This window comes from Prionailurus viverrinus, chromosome C1 (genome assembly GCF_022837055.1).
Source record: "Prionailurus viverrinus isolate Anna chromosome C1, UM_Priviv_1.0, whole genome shotgun sequence".
NCBI classification, from domain to species: Eukaryota; Metazoa; Chordata; class Mammalia; order Carnivora; family Felidae; genus Prionailurus; species Prionailurus viverrinus.
This window is the reverse complement of record NC_062568.1, coordinates 205,496,066-205,516,925: the sequence shown is the minus strand read 5'-3', so window position 1 is coordinate 205,516,925 and position 20,860 is coordinate 205,496,066. Positions and strand designations below refer to the sequence as shown.

Here is a 20,860-nt window from a genome sequence, read left to right as displayed (position 1 = left end):
ATGTTTTCCATTTTGTTCTCATTTGCACAGTTACTTAAAGGGATGAGAGATGTAAACCTAGAAGGAGCTACTTCTAGAAAGTCCAGACACTCCCATGGCTTCATTCCATTGGAACCACATTGCCGTTAGATACATTTTCTTAGAACAAAGAGCTCCTCCCCTCCAGCGAAGCAACAACATATATGGCTGAGAGGTCTGCTTTCTCTGTGCTGTGTTTGACCTAAGGCTAAACCACCAACAGTTAGCATCTTAAGCCAAAAGATAATACATTCCTGCAAGATTGCTATAGTTTTCAACAGGTATTGAATTGTAAGTAACACCTCTGCAAAGAATTACGTGTGGCAGGGAATGCCACGAGCCTCTTACTCCTTTCGTTTCTGGAAGCTGGGGGGTGCTTGGAAAGTGTCAGGTGTCATAGAGTCTTTGAAGAGCGCAGTGACTGGAATAGGACTTCCAGGAGAGTAAAGAGAAATAGTCACCCCTGTTCCTGTCTTCTAGTTTTATTTTGTTTCTTCCCAGGAGTCTGTGCCTTCAGCTTCCCCAACGGGTACCCCCAAGCACAGTCTGAGGAAAACGACCAGTGCAGAGGACCCGAAGGGAACCCGTTCCGAGGGGCTGTTTATGATGCCTCCTGCTGGAGTGAGTGCAGGCAGCCTGAGGAATGAGTCTGTGCCGAGTACCTCGGCCAAGCAGCAAGGACAGCAAGCCACACCCTCCACCGGCCGGGTTCCTGGTAGTCCTGGTAAGAGAGGAGAAAGGTGGGGAATTCACGGGACTGTGGCAGGTGGGCACCTGGGGGGTGGGGGGTGGAGGGGTGTGCATCAGAGATCGCGGGTCTTTAGTGATACTCTGATTTTGCTTTTGCTTTAGAAAGCTTAAGAATCTTAGGATGCAGATTTTAGCACTGGGGGGACTTCTGCAGTACAGTTCAATTAGCAAGACACAGTGACACAGTGTGAATAAAGGGATTTAGATGGCCTCTTAGGACTTTTTCTTCTAGGTCAGGGTAGTTGACACAAGAAGATGATAGTATAGCTGGAACGATTGCTTAGACACATCCTTGCAAGTCACTGTCTGGACATTATCCTTTTCCTACGTAAATATTATTCTGTTTAATTCTAAAAACCCCCCAGAGAACTCTTAAAAAATATTAGTGTGAATTAGGTAACAACAGATACTATAAGCAACAATTTTGCAAAGACATGAACCATCCAGTTATTGGTGTTCTCTAGATTTTAAAAGTTAGTCATTCCAGGGGCGCCTGGGTGGCTCAGTTGGTTAAGCGTCCGACTTCGGCTCAGGTCATGATCTCGCGGTTTGTGAGTTTGAGCCCCACGTCCGGCTCTGTGCTGACAGCTCAGAGCCTGGAGCCTCCTTTGGATTCTGTGTCTCGCTCTCTCTCTGCCCCTCCCGTGCTCACGCTCTGTCTCTCTCTGTCTCAAAAATAAAAAAAACATTAAAAAAAACAAAAGAATTGGTCATTCCAGAGGAGAGCCTGGTTTTGGCTTTTTGGTTTTTATTAAAAATTCAATTTAATTTAATTTTTTTCCCCCATTTTAATTCCAGTATAGTTAACAGGGTTCTATTACTTTCAGGTGTATGGTATAGTGAGTCAGCATTTCCGTACGTGGCCCTGTGCTCATCACAAGTGCCCTCCTTAATCCTCATCACCTCTTTCACTCATCCCCCCACCACCTCCCCTCTGGTAACCATCGGTTTGTTCTCTATAGTTGAGTCTGTTTCTTATCTTGTCTCTCCCTCTCTCTCTTTCTTTTTCTTTTTTCCTTTGCTTGTTTGTTTCTTAAATTCCACATAGGAGTGAGATCTATGGTGTTTGTCTTTCTCTGGCTGACTTACTTTACTTAGGTCAGCCAATACTCTGTACCTCCATCCATGTTGTCACAAATGGCAAGATTTCTATCTTTTTTTTTATGGCCGAACAATATTCCATTGTATATATACCCCCTCTTTATCCATTCATCAGTTGGTGGATTCTTGGGCTACTTCCATAACTTGGCTATTGTAAATAATGCTGCTATAAAACTCGGGGTGCCTGTATCCCTTTGAATTAGTGTCTTTGTGTTTTTTTGGGTAAATACCCAGTAGCAGGATTACTGGACCATGGGGTAGTTTTATTATTAGCTTTTTGAGAAACCTCCATACTGTCTTCTACAGTGGCTGCACCAGTTTGTATTCTACCAAGCTTGAGGGCTCCCCTTTCTCCACATCCTCGCCAACACCTGTTGTTTGTGTTTTTTAGTTTAGCCATTCTGACAGGTGTGAGGTGATATCTCATCGTGGTTCTGATTTGCATTTCCCTGATGATGAATGGTATTGAACATCTTTTCATGTGTCTGTTGGCCATGTGCATGTCTTGTTTGGAGAAATCTTGGCCCATTTTTTAATTGGGTTATTTGGGTTTTGTGGCTGTTGATTTGTAGAAGTTCTTTATATATTTTGGATACTAACCCTCTATTGGATATGTCATTTGCAAATATCTTCTCCCATCCAGGAGGCTGCCTTTTGGTTTTGTTGATTGTTTCCTTTCCAGTGCAGAACTTTTTATTTTGATGTAGTTTGGCCTTGGGTTTTTAATTTTTTTTATTTATTTTTAAGTTCTTAAAAATTTTATTTATGTGTGTATGTATGTATTTTAAGTTTATTTCTTTTGAGAGAGAGCGAGAGAGCAAGCACAGGGAAGGGGCAGAGAGAGAGAATCCCAAGCAGGCTCCGCGCTGTCGGTGCAAAGCCTGATGTGCGACTCGATCCCACAAACTGTGAGATCGTCACCTGAGCTGAAATGGAGAGTTGGGTGCTTAACCAGCTGAGCCACCCAGGCACCCTTAATTTTTATTCTCTAATTTAAGCCATCTCTACACCCAACATGGGGCTTAAACTCATGACCCCCAGATCAAGAGTCGTATGTTCCTCTGACTGAGACAGCCAGGTGCCCCTTTCTGTTTTTGGATGTATTCTGGGTGGGTGATGGATAGGATAAGTGAGGTGGTGCTCTAAGGAGTCAGAGAGGGAAACCGAATGTGATTCCCACAAAGTCAGTTCAGCGTGATTGGGCTTTGAGAGAATGTGGGACGCTAGCTGACGAGGCTGTTGCGTGTCTTTTGTTACATGCAAGGACTGACCGTGCTAGGTACTGCTCCCTGTAGTCCCCTGTGGTCCTAGAGGCGACAGGAAGGTGGTTTATGGTTGCGTTGGTGATTAAAGAAACGAGGTTACCACAGTCCTCATCACAGTGCTGGCTATTGAACACTTAGTGTGTGCCAGATCGCACGGCACGTTCTTCCGTAAATCGTTGCATTTCACCCCCATAGCTCCCCTGTGGAGTTTCATTTTTTAATTTTTTTTTTTTTCAACGTTTATTTATTTTTGGGACAGAGAGAGACAGAGCATGAACGGGGGAGGGGCAGAGAGAGAGGGAGACACAGAATCAGAAACAGGCTCCAGGCTCTGAGCCATCAGCCCAGAGCCTGACGCGGGGCTCGAACTCACGGACCGCGAGATCGTGACCTGGCTGAAGTCGGACGCTTAACCGACTGCGCCACCCAGGCGCCCCTGGAGTTTCATTTTTATCCTCATTTTACACGTGAGGGAGCAAAAGGCTTAGAGAGATTGAGTAGCTTAGCTTGGCCTCGGTCGTGTGGATAGTGGAGTTGGACTGTGAACTTAGGCTGTCTGACTCCAGAGCCCGAATCCTTAACCCACGTGATACGCTCTGCCGCTTTCTCCCAGTGATGCGTGTAGAGCGTGGAGGGGGCACATGCACAGTGCGGCTCAGCACTTGTTACCAGCTGGTGTTGCTGTGAGGACAGTGGTGGTTAGGAGGAGGGCCAGCTTGAGTGCCTCTAAGACGTGATTCGGGGTGCTTTCGAGGTGGTTGGTAAGATCTCTCTCTGAACAGTATTTCTCCTCCTGATTTGCTGTTTCTAGAATTTCTTTATGATGAAGATGGGATTAAAGTCGTGGTTTTCGAGCTGCTTCTGTGTATCCTTAGCATTCCGTGATGACCCTAGGGAGTCTCTGAAGCCCTCTGTTCCTTTCCCTACCCCCTTCTACCTGATCAGTTCCACTTTTATCTCTTTCACATAGTTATCAAAATAGTAAAAAATCAAGAACTGATATATTTAGTGTGGGCTGAATGCTGATGTTATAATTTTGTTCTGTTGGACATGGTTCTGCCACCATGCGTAGGAGATGAGAAAGGCACTAAGCAAGCATCTAAGTGTTGACAGAGTAAGATGTTATGGGAAAGACGGAATGGCGCAGGAGGGAAGAGCCGAGAGGACCCAGTCGAGATCGAGAGGGGAGGGTGATGCCGTTCAGATAGCAAGGGGCTTAGCAGTTTTGGGGGAGGCAAAGGCCAGTGAGCCTGAGGCTTCAGGAGCAGGGTGGAGAATGGCTTGAGATGAGGTTGGAAAAGTAGGCAGTGGGCTTATGCAGGGTTTTATAGGGATTTAGGGGGGAGTTTTGCAGAAACAACTTTGGATTCAACATAGTCATTAAAGCGTAGAAAGAACAGAATGTTACGGTCTCGTTTATTTTTTTAAGGATTACTCAGGTATTTTGTGGGCAGAGTGGTTTTGTGAAGGCCAGAAGGGGAATGGTGTAGGTGTACTGGAGGGGAGTTTCTGGTGGGCCAGGCGAGAATGACGGTGATTTGGATTAGATCACTGGTAGTGGAAGTGGTTACATACTTGTTTGAGAAAAGAATTCTGGTGCTGGACAATTTTGTAAGCCTTTTGGGTGACACTATCTCTACATGAGACCCCACCCCTGTAGGATGTCCTTGGGAGGGATGGCTGTCAAATCATTTCAGTCATAAACCCTTTGAGCTCAGCTAGTGTCTCGGGACAGTAGCGAGACGCTGAAGGGATGTGGCACAATATGTACGTGATGCGGAAGGGGAGGAGCAGACAGGAAGTATCTAGCACACGGAGTGTCGCATGGGGAGGTCTTGGTGCCAGGTGAAGACCTCCGGACGCTCAGTTTTTTGAAGCTGGCAGTTCTGAACATTTTAGATTCTGTCATCTAAAGACAGAGTGAACTTCCTTTAGCTTTTTAGTTTTTATTCAGGGCCAGTCCTTTTGGGTGTTATTTTCTTCATTCTCCCTCTTCCCTTGGGTCCACGTAGAAGACCGCGTCTGCCTGCTGGATTGCATTGTCGTGGATCTGCAAGACATGGACATCTTTGCCGCAGAGAGACGTCCACGAGAGTATTCTAAGGCCTCAGACGACAGCAGTGGAGATCTGATCTTCCCTTCCTATTTTGTGCGGCAGACGGGAGGGAGTCTCCTCACTGAGCCTTGTAGGCTGAAATTGCAGGTGGAAAGGAATTTGGACAAGTGAGTGGTTTACATCTGAGTAACTGTCTGTCCTAGGTAAAGTCTTAATAACTTGGAAGTCGGCGCTGTGAAGGTAAGTCCGGAAGAGATAGGTATTTACTTATTTCTTCTATGTAACAGATGGTTATTGAGTCACTGCTATGTTCTAGACACGAGGGCTACGCTAACGCAAAGAAAAACCTTCTGTCGTTATGGAGTTTACATTCTGTTGATACAGGGATAGAAGGCACATAGGTGACTCTAATTTAGTGTTTGATTCAGTGTTATAAATTGTGTTACAGGATTGCCCCATGGCCTTGGAAACAAAGGCGAAGGGGCACAGATGTAACGTGGATTTTGGCAGAGGTAGGGAGGTAGTGATGGCAGAGAAGGTATTTTGGAAGTGGTGACATCTGGATTATATGTCCCAAGCACAGTAGATTCTGGACCTGTTGTTGCTACTTACTTACCCTGGAGCTCCATTTAATCAGAATAACAGTGGAGATGCGGTTCTGCCCATTTCACTCCAGTAAGCAATTTGAAAGGACTCCAGAAAGGCTAAAGCACTGACTCTAATTTACCTTTTAATTGGCCTCAAACACAGGATGCTCATGTCTGCAGTTCAGAGCATTGCTTCAGTTGCCATTACTTCCGTGGGAGCGTCTGGGAAGCATCTTGGAAATAAATGTTCCCACACTCCACCTGAGACCTCCAGAGCCTGACCCTCAGGTGTCTGTGAACCAGGTCCCCTGGTGGGGACCCGGGCCACGTGCACAGCCTGGGGCTGCTGCGCACAGCACGTGATGCGTGTCCGTTTGGGGCATTGATTTTGGAGAAAGCAGCAATGCTTGTGTTTCAACCACAGGCAAAGATGAGGCTGTAAAGTAATGGGAGAGGTTCTCATGTGTAGCATTTTGAAAAGCAGTCTTGTTACTTGCGGCGAGTGTGATTTTAATCCCTCTTTGGCCGCTCCCTTCACGGTTCTCGGGTTTGGGTGAGTCATTTAATGTCACTTTTTTTGTTTTGCTCTGGATTAATGATACAGGTCAGCTGCTCTCTCTGGGATTTTTACATTTCGTTCGTATTTGTTATTCAAGTGCTCCCTGGCTGGCGCTCAGTTATGGTTGGCAGGGCTCTCTTTGGTTTTACTGGCTTAGCAGTCTTACGAGGAGCTTCCTTATCTAGAAATCGAACACCTCGTTTTCTTTTCGAGTGATGCTTTCCAAAAAAAATGTGCTTTGTTACTCAGATTATGTAAACTTTACCCACTTCCATCAGCGTTTATGTGCAGAGGGTTGTACTGTTAGTCCCAATAGAAGGTGACAACTCAATATAAGATATCTTAGCAGCTGCTTGTACCACAGAAACAGGAATCCGGTGGGGGCGGGGGGCACACTGGGGAGCCTTTCCAGCTTTTCTTTGTGGATTGCATCACTGGTCTTTAACATACGTAGGTTTTCCTCTGCAGACAAAGTAATTTTTTATATTCCTCTTCTACTTTAAATTCTGGTCCTCTATGTACTCAGAACATGGTGGACTCTGCAGGGTCCATGATGCCCACTGCACCATGGGCAGGTTGGGAGGGCAGGGAAAAAGCTATTCGGGGTTGGCATGAGCTGTACCAGCCCCTGACCCGGGCATCCCAACTGTACTCCTGCCCATCTCAGTAGAGACAGGTAATGGATCCAGATTTCATCCTGATGTCCCATCTGGGTTCATTGTGAAACACTGGTTTCTGCCTTTAGTTATCATGAAATCTGAAGAGTTGATTGCAGAGCTTGCCACTTCTAAAAAAAAAAAAAAAAAAAAAAAAAAAGAGCTTGCCATTTCTTTATTACTTTCCCAACTGAAATGTTTAAACTCTTTCTGAGTCTCATGCGATTTTTCCATATTTAATAGAGTACTTAGCTAACTCATGGAAGATTTGGGGACTTTTGAAATGCATATTTTGGGAGAAAAGGGGCTTTTTGTTGCCAAGCATGATACTCAGTTGTGCTAACTTGCTTTATTTGAAGCCACAGGAAATTTTTATTATTGGAAGTTAGAAATTAACTGGTTGATAATGTAGGTGGGTACACTTTAGCTCTTATATTTGGGGGTGAGCTTTGTCCGTGTTAAGTTAGTGGTTTGTTTGCCAAAGTGACCTTTTTTCTTTTCTTAGAGAAATAAGTCACACTGTGCCAGACATATCTATCCACGGCAACCTCTCCTCAGTCCACTGCTCCCTGGATTTGTACAAATACAAGCTGATCCGTGGTTTATTGGAGAACAACCTCGGTGAGCCCATAGAGGAATTTATGCGGCCTTACGATTTACAAGACCCAAGAATTCACGTGAGTGAGACCTCGCGCCGTCCCATAACTCTTAACTTTGGCAGCCTCAGCCGATGGCCACCTCCAGCTCACCTGCAGAGAAGAGATGGGGCAAGAAGCAAATGAATGTCTTGACATATTAACCCCCTTTTCAGACTGGCATTTTCCTCTTGCAGACTGTTCTCAGTGGAGAAGTGTACACGTGCATGTGTTTCCTCATCGATATGGTGAATGTAAGTCTGGAGCTGAAAGATCCGAAAGGAAAAGAAAGTGCTGGGTCCTTAGCCAGGTATGGCCTTAATGGTACCATTCTGCTACTAGTGACTAACATCACAGTAACGGCGTTACAAACAATACACCTGTTTCGCTTTAGCACAGAGCCGAGTGGCCAGAGGTGGTGCACGGTGCTTTTTAAAAGTTTAAATTCGTTGCTTTATTAGCAAAGACAGGCCCACACCTGGTACTGAAACTGATGAGTTTGAAAGAGCTTCAGAAATAGTGCTAGCCTTTGGTTTCCTGAGGATCTACTGATTTTGTTGTTTCGTTTTAATGTCAGTAGTGTTTAAAAATATTGTATGGTTGACATACTATGTTCCCTGAGTTTCAGGTCTACGGCATAGGGATTCAGCTTCTCTGTAAGTTATGCTGTGCTCACCACAGGTGTAGCCACCACCTGTCACCCATACGACATTATTACAATACCGTGACTATATTCCCTGTGCCGTACTTCCTTCCCATCCCCGTGACTTCTTCATTCCATAACTGGAAGCTTGTACCTCCCATCCACCCTATGTCCCAAATCTACTGTGCTTTAAAAGTATTTAACTGTAGGGGCGCCTGGGTGGCGCAGTCGGTTAAGCGTCCGACTTCAGCCAGGTCACGATCTCGCGGTCCGTGAGTTCGAGCCCCGCGTCGGGCTCTGGGCTGATGGCTCAGAGCCTGGAGCCTGTTTCCGATTCTGTGTCTCCCTCTCTCTCTGCCCCTCCCACGTTCATGCTCTGTCTCTCTCTGTCCCAAAAATAAATAAACGTTGGGGAAAAAAAAAAAAAAAGTATTTAACTGTAGAACCACAGTTCCAGAAAGCTCAGTAATGTCGCTCATGATATTTGTAGATTATACCTTTAACATAGTGCGGTATTTGTATATGTACTGGGAGGGACAGAAAAGCCATCTCAGTTGTAGCTGAGTTGCAAGGAGGGGTGAGGGAGGGGAACATTCCAGATAGCCTAGGGAATTGTAAGGTGTAAGGCTTCGATGGAGAAAGTTGTATTATGGTATATTCCTAATATAATCTTGCTGCCATGGTATGTTATCAATAGCTTAAGCAATAATAATCAATAAAAACTACCACAGGGGGTAAAAACTACCACATGTCTACCACGTGACAGACATGTGGACATACTAGTGACTTAGAAAAGCGAAGTCGTTTTTCTCCTGATGCTGTGTGTCCATTGTGGCCCTCCTGCTGCTCTGCTCCTGCAGTCACCGTGGCCGACAGAGCAGCCGGCATCTTGTTGTGCCAACGAGAAGAACAAGAGCCCAGAGTGGCTTTGAACTGCAGTCAAGTGCTCTGCAGAGCTCATGGGTTAGAACGTGGTCCCACAAGGTGCAGAGGACTCAGAAGTGGTGTCTGCCATAGGGGAATAGGGGAGACCCAGAGCTCTTTGGCGAGCAGCACTGATGGCTGCCTCACTGGCCAACCTTTCAGAAGTGGGGGACTTCACGTAAAAAGTCTCTTTTGAGAAGTTGAAAGCTTTGACAATACTGGGCCCATCTTTTCACTTGGAAGCATCCCGAAGCTGAAGAGCCACTGGGCTGCCCTTAGGAGGTTCTCTTAGTGTTTCACTTGCGCGGTCTGGGCAGACCAAGGATTTATGGTTACTGGTGTAGAGCCTTTAAGACTGAGTTGTATTTTCACACTTGATAAACTTTTCATTTTGATCTCTTGACAACCATTTGAGGTTGGGCAGATCTTCTATTTTCCAGATGGAATTTTTATCTAGCGTAAGATCATATGGCTGGAAAAGTGGTTCAGTATTTGAAAACAGGACTTCAAAGCTAGAAATTTCCCTACCGAAACACTTTTTTTTTCCTTTGTCTTTCCTCGAGAATCCATCCTGGCCTGTATCAGACTCAGTTGAACGAAACATGGTATATCGAAGGCTTGGGTCCCAGATTGTCTTGTGAGCTAGCAATTCTTTTCTGATGGTTGGCTACATCCTTAGTTTTTTACAAAATGAAGTAATTCTGCACAGAATGTCATGATGGTACTGAATAAATTATGAATTGGATTATTGCAGCTTTCTCTGTTACTGAAAAGAAAAGAAAAGAAAAAAAAGATGGTCCCAAATGCACTTCCTCTTGGTGGACCAGTTGCATTATTTCTCTGTATGAAGAGTATTAATTTGTTCTGATTGTTTCCAGGAAGCTGTAGTGGTTATATAAAAATTCGGCAGACTGTGGAGAGAGAATCCCACAGGCAGGCTAGGAGTTGACAGGGGATGGTTTCAAGGGACCCTTGACGTCCTTTGGGGATTGTTACACATATACAGCCTTCTCAGACTTAGGGTCAGAAACAAGAATGTTAATGCACCCAGAGTATACTACGTGGTGTTCTTCCTCACGGAGTCCCTGTGGACAAGGTCATCTTCCCGGAAATGGAAAGTAAGAGACAGGGCACAACGACACTACATCTGTTTTGAGGAGTCTGTTAACAAAATCAGTGAAAGTTTCTCTCCTTCACTGAACTCAGGTATACTTAGGATTTTGTTCTGTTGTCTTGAACTTAGGTAATTTTGTAAACTGGAAGAGTGTAACATCTTGTCTGCTTTTTCCCTTTTAGATTTGACTTCAAGAAATGTAAACTGCTCTATGAAAGCTTTTCCAACCAAACCAAGTCCATTAACTTGGTTTCCCATTCCATGATGGCTTTTGACACCCGCTATGCTGGGCAGAAGGCCAGTCCCGGCATGACAAATGTATTCAGCTGTATTTTTCAGCCTTCCAGGAACAGCAGCACTGCCCAGGGATCCATTCAGATCGAACTACATTTCAGGTAGTGGATCCAGACCCTGACCCTGCCTTTTCTTTATCGAGAAATTCCCTTTTGTGGGCAGTGGGCCAAGACTTGTGTCAGCTTTAGAGCATCAAAGGACTGAGGAATTACGGACAAGATAGATATTGGCTCCCCAGTGCAGCTCACAGATTAATTTACTAATCCTGTAACCTTGCAGTTTCATTTATTGGCCAAAAGATGTCTCTGTTGCCTTAAAAAAAAAAAAAAAAAAAGTTTAGAATTAAACCAGAGTCTTTAAATCAACCTCCTTGTAAGCTGTAGACTGTTTTAATGGGTAAAGTGAATTGAGGAAAGAAGACATCACGCTTGGTTAAGGGGGTAAAAGACTTCTGGTCCATAGACATTATAGAAAGATAGGTGGTTTTGGCTTGCATTATTAATTGATCTGTGCGAGTCTCGCTAACTCACTTCTCCACCTAAAAGGACTTTAGCCTCTTTGAAGCAGATGATGTTTTTCTTCCCGGTGGAAGGCTAGGCAGTGGTGTGTGTGGAATGAGCGCATGTTTTGGAATTGTGCAGCTCCGGACTGAAGACCTTGATCTACCACCTTCTAGCTGTGTGTCCTTGGACAAGTTCAACCGCTTTAAGCTGCAACTGTCTATAAGATAGAAAAGGGTGACCATACCCACCTCGCAGGGCAGAGGTGGGAACTAAGGACAATCCTGGCACGCTGCACACAGTTGGCAGCTCCTAGTATTATTACTGATGTAGCCGTGTTATTTTATGACCTACTGTAAAATTTTATGACTAAGTGGGGATAGACCCAGAAACTGAAAAATTAGGTTTGACCTAAAAGCGTCCAATGTAGGGGCGCCTGGGTGGCTCAGTTGGTTAAGCGTCCGACTTCAGCTCAGGCCATGATCTCACGGTTTGTGAGTTCGAGCCCCGCGTTGGGCTCTGAGCTGACAGTTCAGAGCCTGGAGCCTGCTTTGGATTCGATGTCTCCCTCCCTCCCTCTCTCTCTCTGCCTCAGCCCCACTCGCGCTCTCTTTCTCTCTCAAAAACAAAAACAAAAAAATCATCCAATGAGAATCCAAAAGGAGACCTTTGGAAGCAATGTCAGTTTTATTCTATTAGTGCTTGATGTTATCAGGTATGTTGTAAATAGAAACCAGTAAGTAAAAGGCTGGGAAACACACACACACACACACACACACACACACACACGTTGTCAATGTTTATATTGATATGCTTGAATGTGCCTGACATTTCAATGTGCAATGAGTTCCCAGGTTGAGCTTTCTTTTAGGGAGAGTTCATGGTCACTCTCCATGTACCTCTAGAACGTCTAGCAAAGGAGACAGTCAAACCTTTGCGTGAATCTTTTGGATGCTTAGAAATAGGAGTGCTCGTCCCTTACTGAGCCTTTCCGTAAGCCAGGCACTCTCCCTGCCTTTACTTAAATTCTCCTGGCAAGTCTGGGAAGCGGATGACTCCTGCCCCATTTTACAGATGAAGCAGTAGAGGTTAGGAGAGCATCGAGCACCTCTCCAAGGTTACACAGTGACTGAGTGAAGCGGTCAGGACTCACACCAGTGCCTCTGATCTCAGCGTCCGTGTCCCTTCTGACAGTCCCTGGGTGCGGCCACTGTGTGTGTCTACTGATCCAGCTGGCTGCCTGCAGTCTCAGAGGCTAACCTGGCTGTGATGTGCGGTTCTTTTGTTTGAAGAGGTTTATTTGAGCAGGAGGTTTCCGTATATTTGGTTCTTCTGCAGAAACAGTTTCTTTTTGAATTTGCTCTGTTATTATTGATCTGACTGCCTAATCTGTCAGCTCCTTGTCTCAGCAATCATGTTTTTAATACACAAGGAGCCTTGAAATCTTACTCTGTTTATATACTGAAGGTGTATAATTTCTTGGTCACATAGTAAAGTCTTACCTTGGAGCCTGTGAACAGAAATACCATTGTGAGTGAGGGGGTTAACATGTTCTCTGGATTGGAACTTTTGAACGCTTTCTGTGTCTCAAGAAGAATTGCTCTTCTGTTGGGATTTTGTGTGTCAAGTATAAATCACTTCACAGTGTTTAAAGGCTTGAAATATTTTCCAGAAAAGGGATCAGACATACTTTGGCTTTCCAGTTAGTGCATAGCTCTGACGATCTGTGTTCAAAATGGGATGGAAAAATTTTACTGAGGGCAACATTTTTTCTCTATTACAAAAGAGTAAAGTGTTTCTGTGAAAAATGCTGTGTCTGTATGAGGGAGCCATGCATCACTGTGCCCTTTTTCTGGAGGCAGTGAGCCAGGTTTAGGAGAAACCAGAGACTAGAGAAGCCAGCCTTAAAAGCATCTCAGAATCTGCTCTTCCTGAGTAGAAGCCCCCTTTAAAGGCAGGAAACCAGGCACATGTAGTAGCTAGAGCCCCACTCGCTTTTGAGCTCACGGAACAAAGTTCGACCCAGAAAACCATATAAAGGTGTCTCTAGCCCTCTTTCCTTCTCTTTCCTTCTGTCTTACCCATCTCTGCCTACTAATATCCTGGTAGGGCCACACTGTGGTTTGAGACCAGGCCTGGGGTCGTCCTTGGGTTCTCAGCTCAAACAGAGAACTTGGGGTAATGGGGGCTACAAAGCCAGTTTTTCTCCGTCCCCGCCCCGAACTCCACTTCCAGAGCGCGTGGGGTTGGTTATACCCACATATAAATGTCATCTTACTTGTTCTCCTCCCCAGGCTAAAAGATCGGGGCTCTCTTTTTAGTTCCAGCTGGGCAATTAGTCCTAGTATGTAAATTTGGTGTTCATAAAGAAGTGATCCGAGACATCAAAGAGTGCCTTAGTGATCTTCTTGAAATAGCCTGTAGGGAAGGCAGCTGCCATTTACTGAACACCGGTTATGTGCCTGGTGCTTTATCTTTTACGGCGTTGATATTTCTCATTTTGTAAGTGAGGAAACAGGCTCGGAGAAGGTGGGCGACTCAGCCAGGATAAGTGACTGGATTTAAGCCTCTGCTCTTTCTACTCCACCTGGATTTCTCAGCCTCGGCACTATTGACGTTTTCGGTTGGGGCACTTCCTTGTCGTGGGGCCGTCCTGCCTGTTGTGGGATGTTTAGCAGCAGCCCTGGCCTCTGCCCGCTAGATGCCGATAGCAAACCACCCCCCCCCCGCCCCCACCCTGCGTCGTGACAGTCACAGATGTCTCTAGACATTGGTGGCCAAAAGTCTCCTGGGGAACAAAGTCACCCCTCGTTGAGAACTGCTGGATCACACCATCCTGCTTTCTTATGGCATAAAAACATGATTAGCTTTCGAAAACACACACTGAATATTTTCTTAAACCGGTGTTCAGAGTTGATTGTAGTCAGAACGGTCCATGTAAAAAATACTGGAAAAACACCTTCCCAAGCTGAGAACTACACTTGTAAGTTAGTAAAATACATTTCTCCTTTCCTATTTTATTGATTGATTGATTGACTGATTGACTGTCTGATTGATTTTTGGGGTCGTTTTCTTGCAGATCTACGAAGGACTCATCCTGTTTTACAGTAGTCCTCAACAACCTTCGCGTGTTTCTCATATTTGACTGGCTGCTGTTAGTCCATGATTTTCTCCACACTCCCAGCGATACTAAGAAACAGACTAATGTTACTCCTTCTCGCCGCCACCGTAACTCTAGCAGTGAATCTGCTGTCGTCCCCAAAACTGTGAAAAGTGGAGTAGTTACCAAGCGGTCTTCCCTTCCTGTGTCCACAGAAAGGCATCTTGAGGTCAAGGTCAATGTAACAGGTGAGCCTATATAGGTGTGAGTCACTCACTGATTCTTAGTCTAAATGTTAGGCTCGGTATGTGTCTTAGAGGATGATTTTTCTGTTGTTTCGTATTTTGACGTGAGCACTTACACATTTTCTTTTTTTTTTTTTAAACACATTTTTTTGTTTTTAATTTTTTTTTTTTTCCAACGTTTTTTATTTATTTTTGGGACAGAGCGAGACAGACAGATCATGAATGGGGGAGGGGCAGAGAGAGAGGGAGACACAGAATCGGAAACAGGCTCCAGGCTCTGAGCCATCAGCCCAGAGCCCGACGCAGGGCTCGAACTCACGGACAGCGAGATCGTGACCTGGCTGAAGTTGGACGCTTAACCGACTGCGCCACCCAGGCGCCCCCATTTTTTTGTTTTTAAATATTTATTTTTGAGAGAGAAAACGAGAGAGAGCGAGAGCGAGAGTGTGCAAGTAGGGGAGGGGCAGGTAGAGAGGGAGACAGAATCCGAAGCAGCTCCAGGCTCCCGGCTGTCAGCACAGAGCCCGACAGGGCTCGAACTCACGGCCCGTGAGATTGTGACCTGAGCCGCAGCCGGACGCTTCACCTACTGAGCCACCCAGGTGCCCCAGCACTTACACATTTTCCTACAGCCCAGCAGGTGTCGTAGTTGTTGACCTCCATTTTCTGCTGTGAACTACTTGCTCTCCCTCAGGATTGCAGGGTTTCTGGGCCTTCTCCTCTGCTTGCCCATCACCCGTGCCCAGCTGGAGCACCACCTGGGCAGTGGTCTTTCCCCCCAGTGTTAAATCTGGCTTCAATTTTCTGTTTGATCTTTAGTGCTCCAACAGATGTGCCTTCCTGAGTTCAGGCAAATTTGGTATGTGAAAATCTCTGTTTAAATGGTAAATAAGTGAGGGGATTGTTATTTCCTTTACAAAAAGAACATGTTCCCTTACAAACAGATTTACTGTGGTTTTTGTTAGCTGGTAAACTCTTCTAGTATATCTGCATGTATTTACCTTGTGTTGGTGACATACCCCAGCTACTGCTTAATGGTTTGGAAGGAGCTGGCCGGTGTAGTGCATTGTAGATGGATTGAGTTTCAAAAGTTCTATCTATACGTGGTTTTTGATAAAAATAAAAAGTAAATTTGCCATGTACAAATGAGTAGAAAGTTGTCTGCTTTTAGTAATTTTGGAAAAATCTACCTTAAATTCGTGTGTATTCTTTGTAAACAACTCGAACAGCTATGTGGATGATGTCACGCCTTACACTGGCTGACCAACATGAGCATGTCAGTCTCCTTCCTGGGATTTTAAAACAGGTCACTGCTTGGAGAAGGGCCGATTTCCTGGGCTTCTGAATATCTGATCTGGCCTCTCAGGAGACTCAGCTTAAAAATATATTCTAAAGAGAGAAGGAACTGTCTCGCAGTCTTTTCTGCTTGTGCAGTGTTCTGTTGGCTGAGCTGGGCCTGGCCAGATATAGAAACTGTGTTCGGGATGGTGGTGAAGCAGAAGGTCGACGAATGTCCTGGGAACAAATCTTTCTGGCTCGTGTCCCCCTCCCCCCTCCCCGTGTAAATGTGTTGCTAGTTTGCAATAGTCTAATGCTTCGCAGCTTCCCAGCTTCTGCTTGGTTGACAATGCTGTCTTTTCCAGGCACGGAGTTTGTGGTTGTTGAAGATGTGTCCTGCTTCGATACCAATGCCATTATTCTCAAAGGCACTACAGTGCTCACCTATAAGCCCCGATTTGTCGATCGCCCCTTTTCAGGGAGTTTGTTTGGCATCGAGGTAAGAAGTCTCCGTGTCGATCAAAACACTCAATGGTTTGGCCTAAGAGAAAAGGCCCTGGAAGAGAATTGTAGCTCCTCAGCTTTCATTAGGGGAAGTGATTGGTGGAGTTGGTGGACTCTGGCCCTCTTCTTTGTTTTGTCCTCAAATCTACCAGGTTATTCTAACGTGCGAATCCAGTCCTCCAGCATCGAGCTGTACGTGTGCTGAGGGACTTGACCTCTTTCTCTGACATCCTCCCTTCCTCAGGAGGTTAAGGGAGACTCTGCTCATCCCCATGACCCTGTTAGGCCCCTGCTGTGTTCACTCCTTCTAGAGGTCTAGTCCTTGGCAAATGAGTGAAGGTGGGGAGGTGGGCCTCATTGCCCTCACATCCCCTTCCCCACATCGAGTCGTTGTGTCTTTGAAGACCTAGGGCTCTGTGGTCATTCTAAAAGGTGTTAAGGATTTTATGTATTATCCTTTTAGGAACATCTAGTCTGTAAAAGGAACTCTCTAAAGAGTCACACATAACCTCACAGAGTGAATCTCTAATAGTGCTGCTTCAGGCTCTGCTTTAATCTCACCAAGGAGATACTTTGCACTGGAGTGGCCTTTGCAGCCTGAAAATTACATGATGCAATATTCAGCATAAACTGCTCTGCTTGTCTTAAAGCCGGGGGTTGTGGAGACGGAAGGAGAAATGAGGCACATTATTATTTCTATTAAGTATTCTTAATTCACTGATCTCAGCTGACTTTCCTCTTGTTATAATATTGGAATATTTGGTCTGGGTTTCTCATCATTTCCTTTCCCTTTATGATTGAACTTTTCATGCCCTGTTCTTTCTAGTGGTGTTTCAGAGTTGAATGAACAAAACTTATTTTCACCGTCAGCAACATATGGTACTTTTTTTCCCCTGCATCAGATGTAGCTGAATAAAGCTGGTAGAGATTTCACTTCTCAATCACTTGTTTCTCTCATGTAAGGAAACTGAGGTTTCCTCCCTCTCCCTCTCCCCCTCCCTCCCTCCCCCTCCCTCTCCCCCTCCCCCTCGTGCTCCCCCCCCCTCCCCCGGTATAAATGTGTTGCTAGTTTGCAATAGTCTAGTGCTTCCCAGGGATGTGAGTTGATCATGAAATTGTAGTTCATCTGCTTTCCAAGCCATTCCAGTACCAGCTCTGAATGGAAAATGTTGGTGATTGATTAATGAACTGTCAGGTACAGTTGCATTTTGTGTAGCCAGAGCCCCTGAAGAAAAGAGGAAAATGAAACTTTTTTTGCTCCAAAGTCTTACAAGAAGTATATGGCAAGATATTTGAGATTCCTGGAAATTCCTTTTAATTTTGTTCCTGCAGCAGCACAATTGGATCTGAATTTTAAGACCCCTTTGGTATATCACTGGGGGAGAATAGCACTAGAAAATGCCCCCCACCCTCCACAAAGGGGAAGAAGCAAGGGAGACCAACGCGAATGCTTTCTCCTATACTGTTCTTGAAGCACAAAAATAATTTGGTCCTAGAATGGGAGTCGTCTCTCCCTTCTCTCTCCCCATAAATATATTTATTGTTAAACATTTTATTATAGAACATTTCAAACATATACAAGTGAACAGATTAATATAATGAGCCCTTATATATGCATCATCAGCCTTAATAATTAATGTATTTATTTTCAATTGTGAAACAACAATTATATCACCTAAAATTTGGGGGAGGGGAGAGAAAAATTACCTATCCCTCTGTACAGAATCTCTACGGACATTTTGATGTGTTTCTTTCCTTAAAGTCATGGCATAGTATTATTTTGATTGGGCTGCTTGTTCACATATCCATGTTTAACTATCTTCCTACATTCCATATGGTCTTTTTTTTTTTTTTAAAGTTTATTTATTTTGAGAGAGCAAGACAGAATATCCCAAGCAGGCTCTGCACCATCAGCACAGAGCTTGACATGGGGCTCAAACTCATGAACTGTGAGATCATGACCCAAGCCGAAACCAAGAGTTGTACGTTTAACCGACTGAGCCACCTAGGCCCTCCCCCCGCCCCCCACCGCCATGGTCTTTTTAATTGTCCCTTTTATTATTATTTTATTTTTGAGAGAGAGAATGTGAGTAGGAAAAAGAGGCAGAGGGAGAGAGAGAGAGGATCTCAAGCAGGCACCACACTCAGCGCAGAGCCCGACACAGGGCTTGAAGCCACGACCCTGGGATCATGACCTGAGCCGAAATTAAGAGTCGGAAGTTCAACTTCCTGAGCCACCCAAGCACCCCTTTATTACTTTTAAATGATCGCAAAATATTCCGTTGAGTAGATGTGATATGATATAGGTTGCTCTTAATTTTTATTAACTATGAAATAATGGTTCGGTGATTTTTTTTTAAATGTATTTTGCATTATTTCCATAGGCTAGTTCCTAGAAAGAAGTAGAATTATTGGATCAAGGGGTGTGAGATTTTTAAGTCTTTTGCCATGTATCAGTAAATTGCCTTTTATGTGGGTGAACCGTTTCACGTGCTCCTGCAGTGGGTGAAAATCCCCGGTTCACTCTCGACAGTATTTATTTCAGCAGTTGCTATGGGTCTTTTGATAACACAGGGCTGATTGATACCAAGAGAGTGTTTTCTTTTCTTTTTTTTCTGTTGATGCTTAGACTCTTCTAAATCAGACATTAATTCTTACTGTATTGCATTTCATTCTCTAGGTGTTTTCATGCCGACTAGGGAATGAACATGATACAGCTCTTTCAATTGTTGATCCGGTTCAAATTCAGGTGGAACTCGTGGGGAATTCTTCTTATCAGAACAGTTCAGGATTGATGGATGCATTCAATAGTGAAGATTTCCCACCGATCTTAGAGGTAATGATAAAAAATCTGTCTACACATCGATACACTCTCAAACACATTCCTGAGCCCACACAACTTACTTACTCTGCTGAACTCCACATTTTTTTTCACTATAGCAAATACAAAGTAAATATGACATTGTCTCTGTCCTAGAAAATCTTTCAGTCTCGTGGAGAATAAAAGAGCTGTTAATTGGTAGAATCTTGAAGTTTTATAAAAGTTTATGGAAAGCAGAACGCAACACAGGGAGGCATCTGGGTTGTGGGTGGAACTGAAGGTAGGCTGAGTCTGAGCGGAGGGGCAGGATGTCAGGAGGCAGAGGAGGAGACCATGCCACGTTGGCAAGTAGCAGAATTGGAAGCAGAAGGGGTGCAGCTAACGCAAAACGGAGAGAGATCTCCCTAGAACAAAGAGGTGCATGGGAATGTGAGGATGCGAGCTGAAGAGAGGGAGGCTAAAGGCAGGCAAGGAAGGCTTGAGAAGTTAGTGTGTGATTTCTTTGACAGAGGAGGAACGATTAATTAATCCGCCTGAACCATGGGAGATTGAAGGATAGAGAAAAGCGGTGTTGATTTTTTATCTTTAAAGAAAAATTTGAAATAGCGAATAAACAAAATGCCACCCCCAGACATTCCAACAGTCATCCCAGTTTGTGTTTTTTTTGAAATGTATGTTTGTTTGTTTGTTTATTTATTTATTTATTTATTTATTTTTTCATGTTGGTTTATTTTGAGAGAGAGAGAGAGAGCACACAAGCAGGGGTGGGGCAGAAAGAGAGACGGAGAGAGAGAGAATCCCAAGCAGGCTCCACGCTGTCAGCACAGATCCTGACACAGGGCTCAGTCTCACAAACTGTGAGATCATGCCTAGAGCTGAAATCAGGAGCGGGATGTTTAACTGCCCGAGCCACTCAGGAGCCCCTAATGTTTATTTATTTATTTTGAGAGAGAGCAGGCATGAGGAGGAAATGGGTAGACAGAGAATCTCAGGCAGGCTCAGCCTGCACCCTGTCGGCACAGAACCTGACTCAAGGCTCCGTCCCACCAACTGTGAGATCATGACCTGAGCTGAAATCAGGAGTTGGACACTTAACCAACTGAGCCATGCAGGCGCATCCTGTTGTTGTTGTTTAATGTGTATTTATTTTGAGACAGAGAGAGAAATGGGGAGGGCAGGGAGAGAGAGCGCGTTCCAAGCAGGCTCCTCACTGCCAGTGCAGAACCTGACACGGGGTTCAATCTCACGATCTGTGAGACCACAACGTCCCGATTGTGCTGGCATCTGTATTGCTTTTACCAGTGGTAGCTATATTGCCATTCTCTGAGGCAGACTGGATTTCGAGAGGTATGAGTGTGGAACTTGACTCATTTAAAGTTACGTTGGAAGAAGAAGGAGATCATTTTTGTTGAGTGGTCTGCTCGTTTTTGAAATTTTAAAAAATGAAGTAGATCAAAGCAAAATGGAGTAACAGAACTTTGCTTACAGGTAATCTGTCCCCCACCCACAGCCATTCTCTGATTCTCTGCTTTGATGATTAATATAACTTGTAAGCAAATCATTGCTGTAGTAATTTTCCTAGCTTCATAGTTTTTATTTAGTGAAGTTTTATGAGCATTTGACCTCACAGCAGAGATGTCTTACCTCATGGCTCTTGGTGCTTAATTTCAAGATTTTCCCAGTCTTTGAAATGGAAAATTAGTGTAGTGTCTGTGGGACTTCTAGAACTTGAATTAGGAACTCTGCCTGTAAGAGGTGTGGACGTAAAAGCAAAGGCAACTTTAAAAACTTACGTCCTTTCAATTTTGTT

At 44.6% G+C, this 20,860-nt stretch overlaps 1 protein-coding gene across 5 annotated transcripts in view; it reads left to right on the top strand.

Annotated features, from left to right (window-relative positions):
• Window positions 1-20,860, top strand: part of VPS13D (vacuolar protein sorting 13 homolog D) — a 257,320-nt gene that overhangs the window by 65,896 nt on the left and 170,564 nt on the right. For all 5 annotated transcript variants that reach the window (XM_047868772.1, XM_047868771.1, XM_047868775.1 and 2 more), the window contains 8 exons: window positions 520-742; window positions 5,147-5,357; window positions 7,498-7,669; window positions 7,825-7,937; window positions 10,491-10,703; window positions 14,182-14,450; window positions 16,091-16,224; window positions 18,910-19,065. In XM_047868772.1, the coding sequence (XP_047724728.1) occupies window positions 520-742; window positions 5,147-5,357; window positions 7,498-7,669; window positions 7,825-7,937; window positions 10,491-10,703; window positions 14,182-14,450; window positions 16,091-16,224; window positions 18,910-19,065 (1,491 nt within the window). The remainder of the gene's footprint in view (window positions 1-519; window positions 743-5,146; window positions 5,358-7,497; window positions 7,670-7,824; window positions 7,938-10,490; window positions 10,704-14,181; window positions 14,451-16,090; window positions 16,225-18,909; window positions 19,066-20,860) is intronic.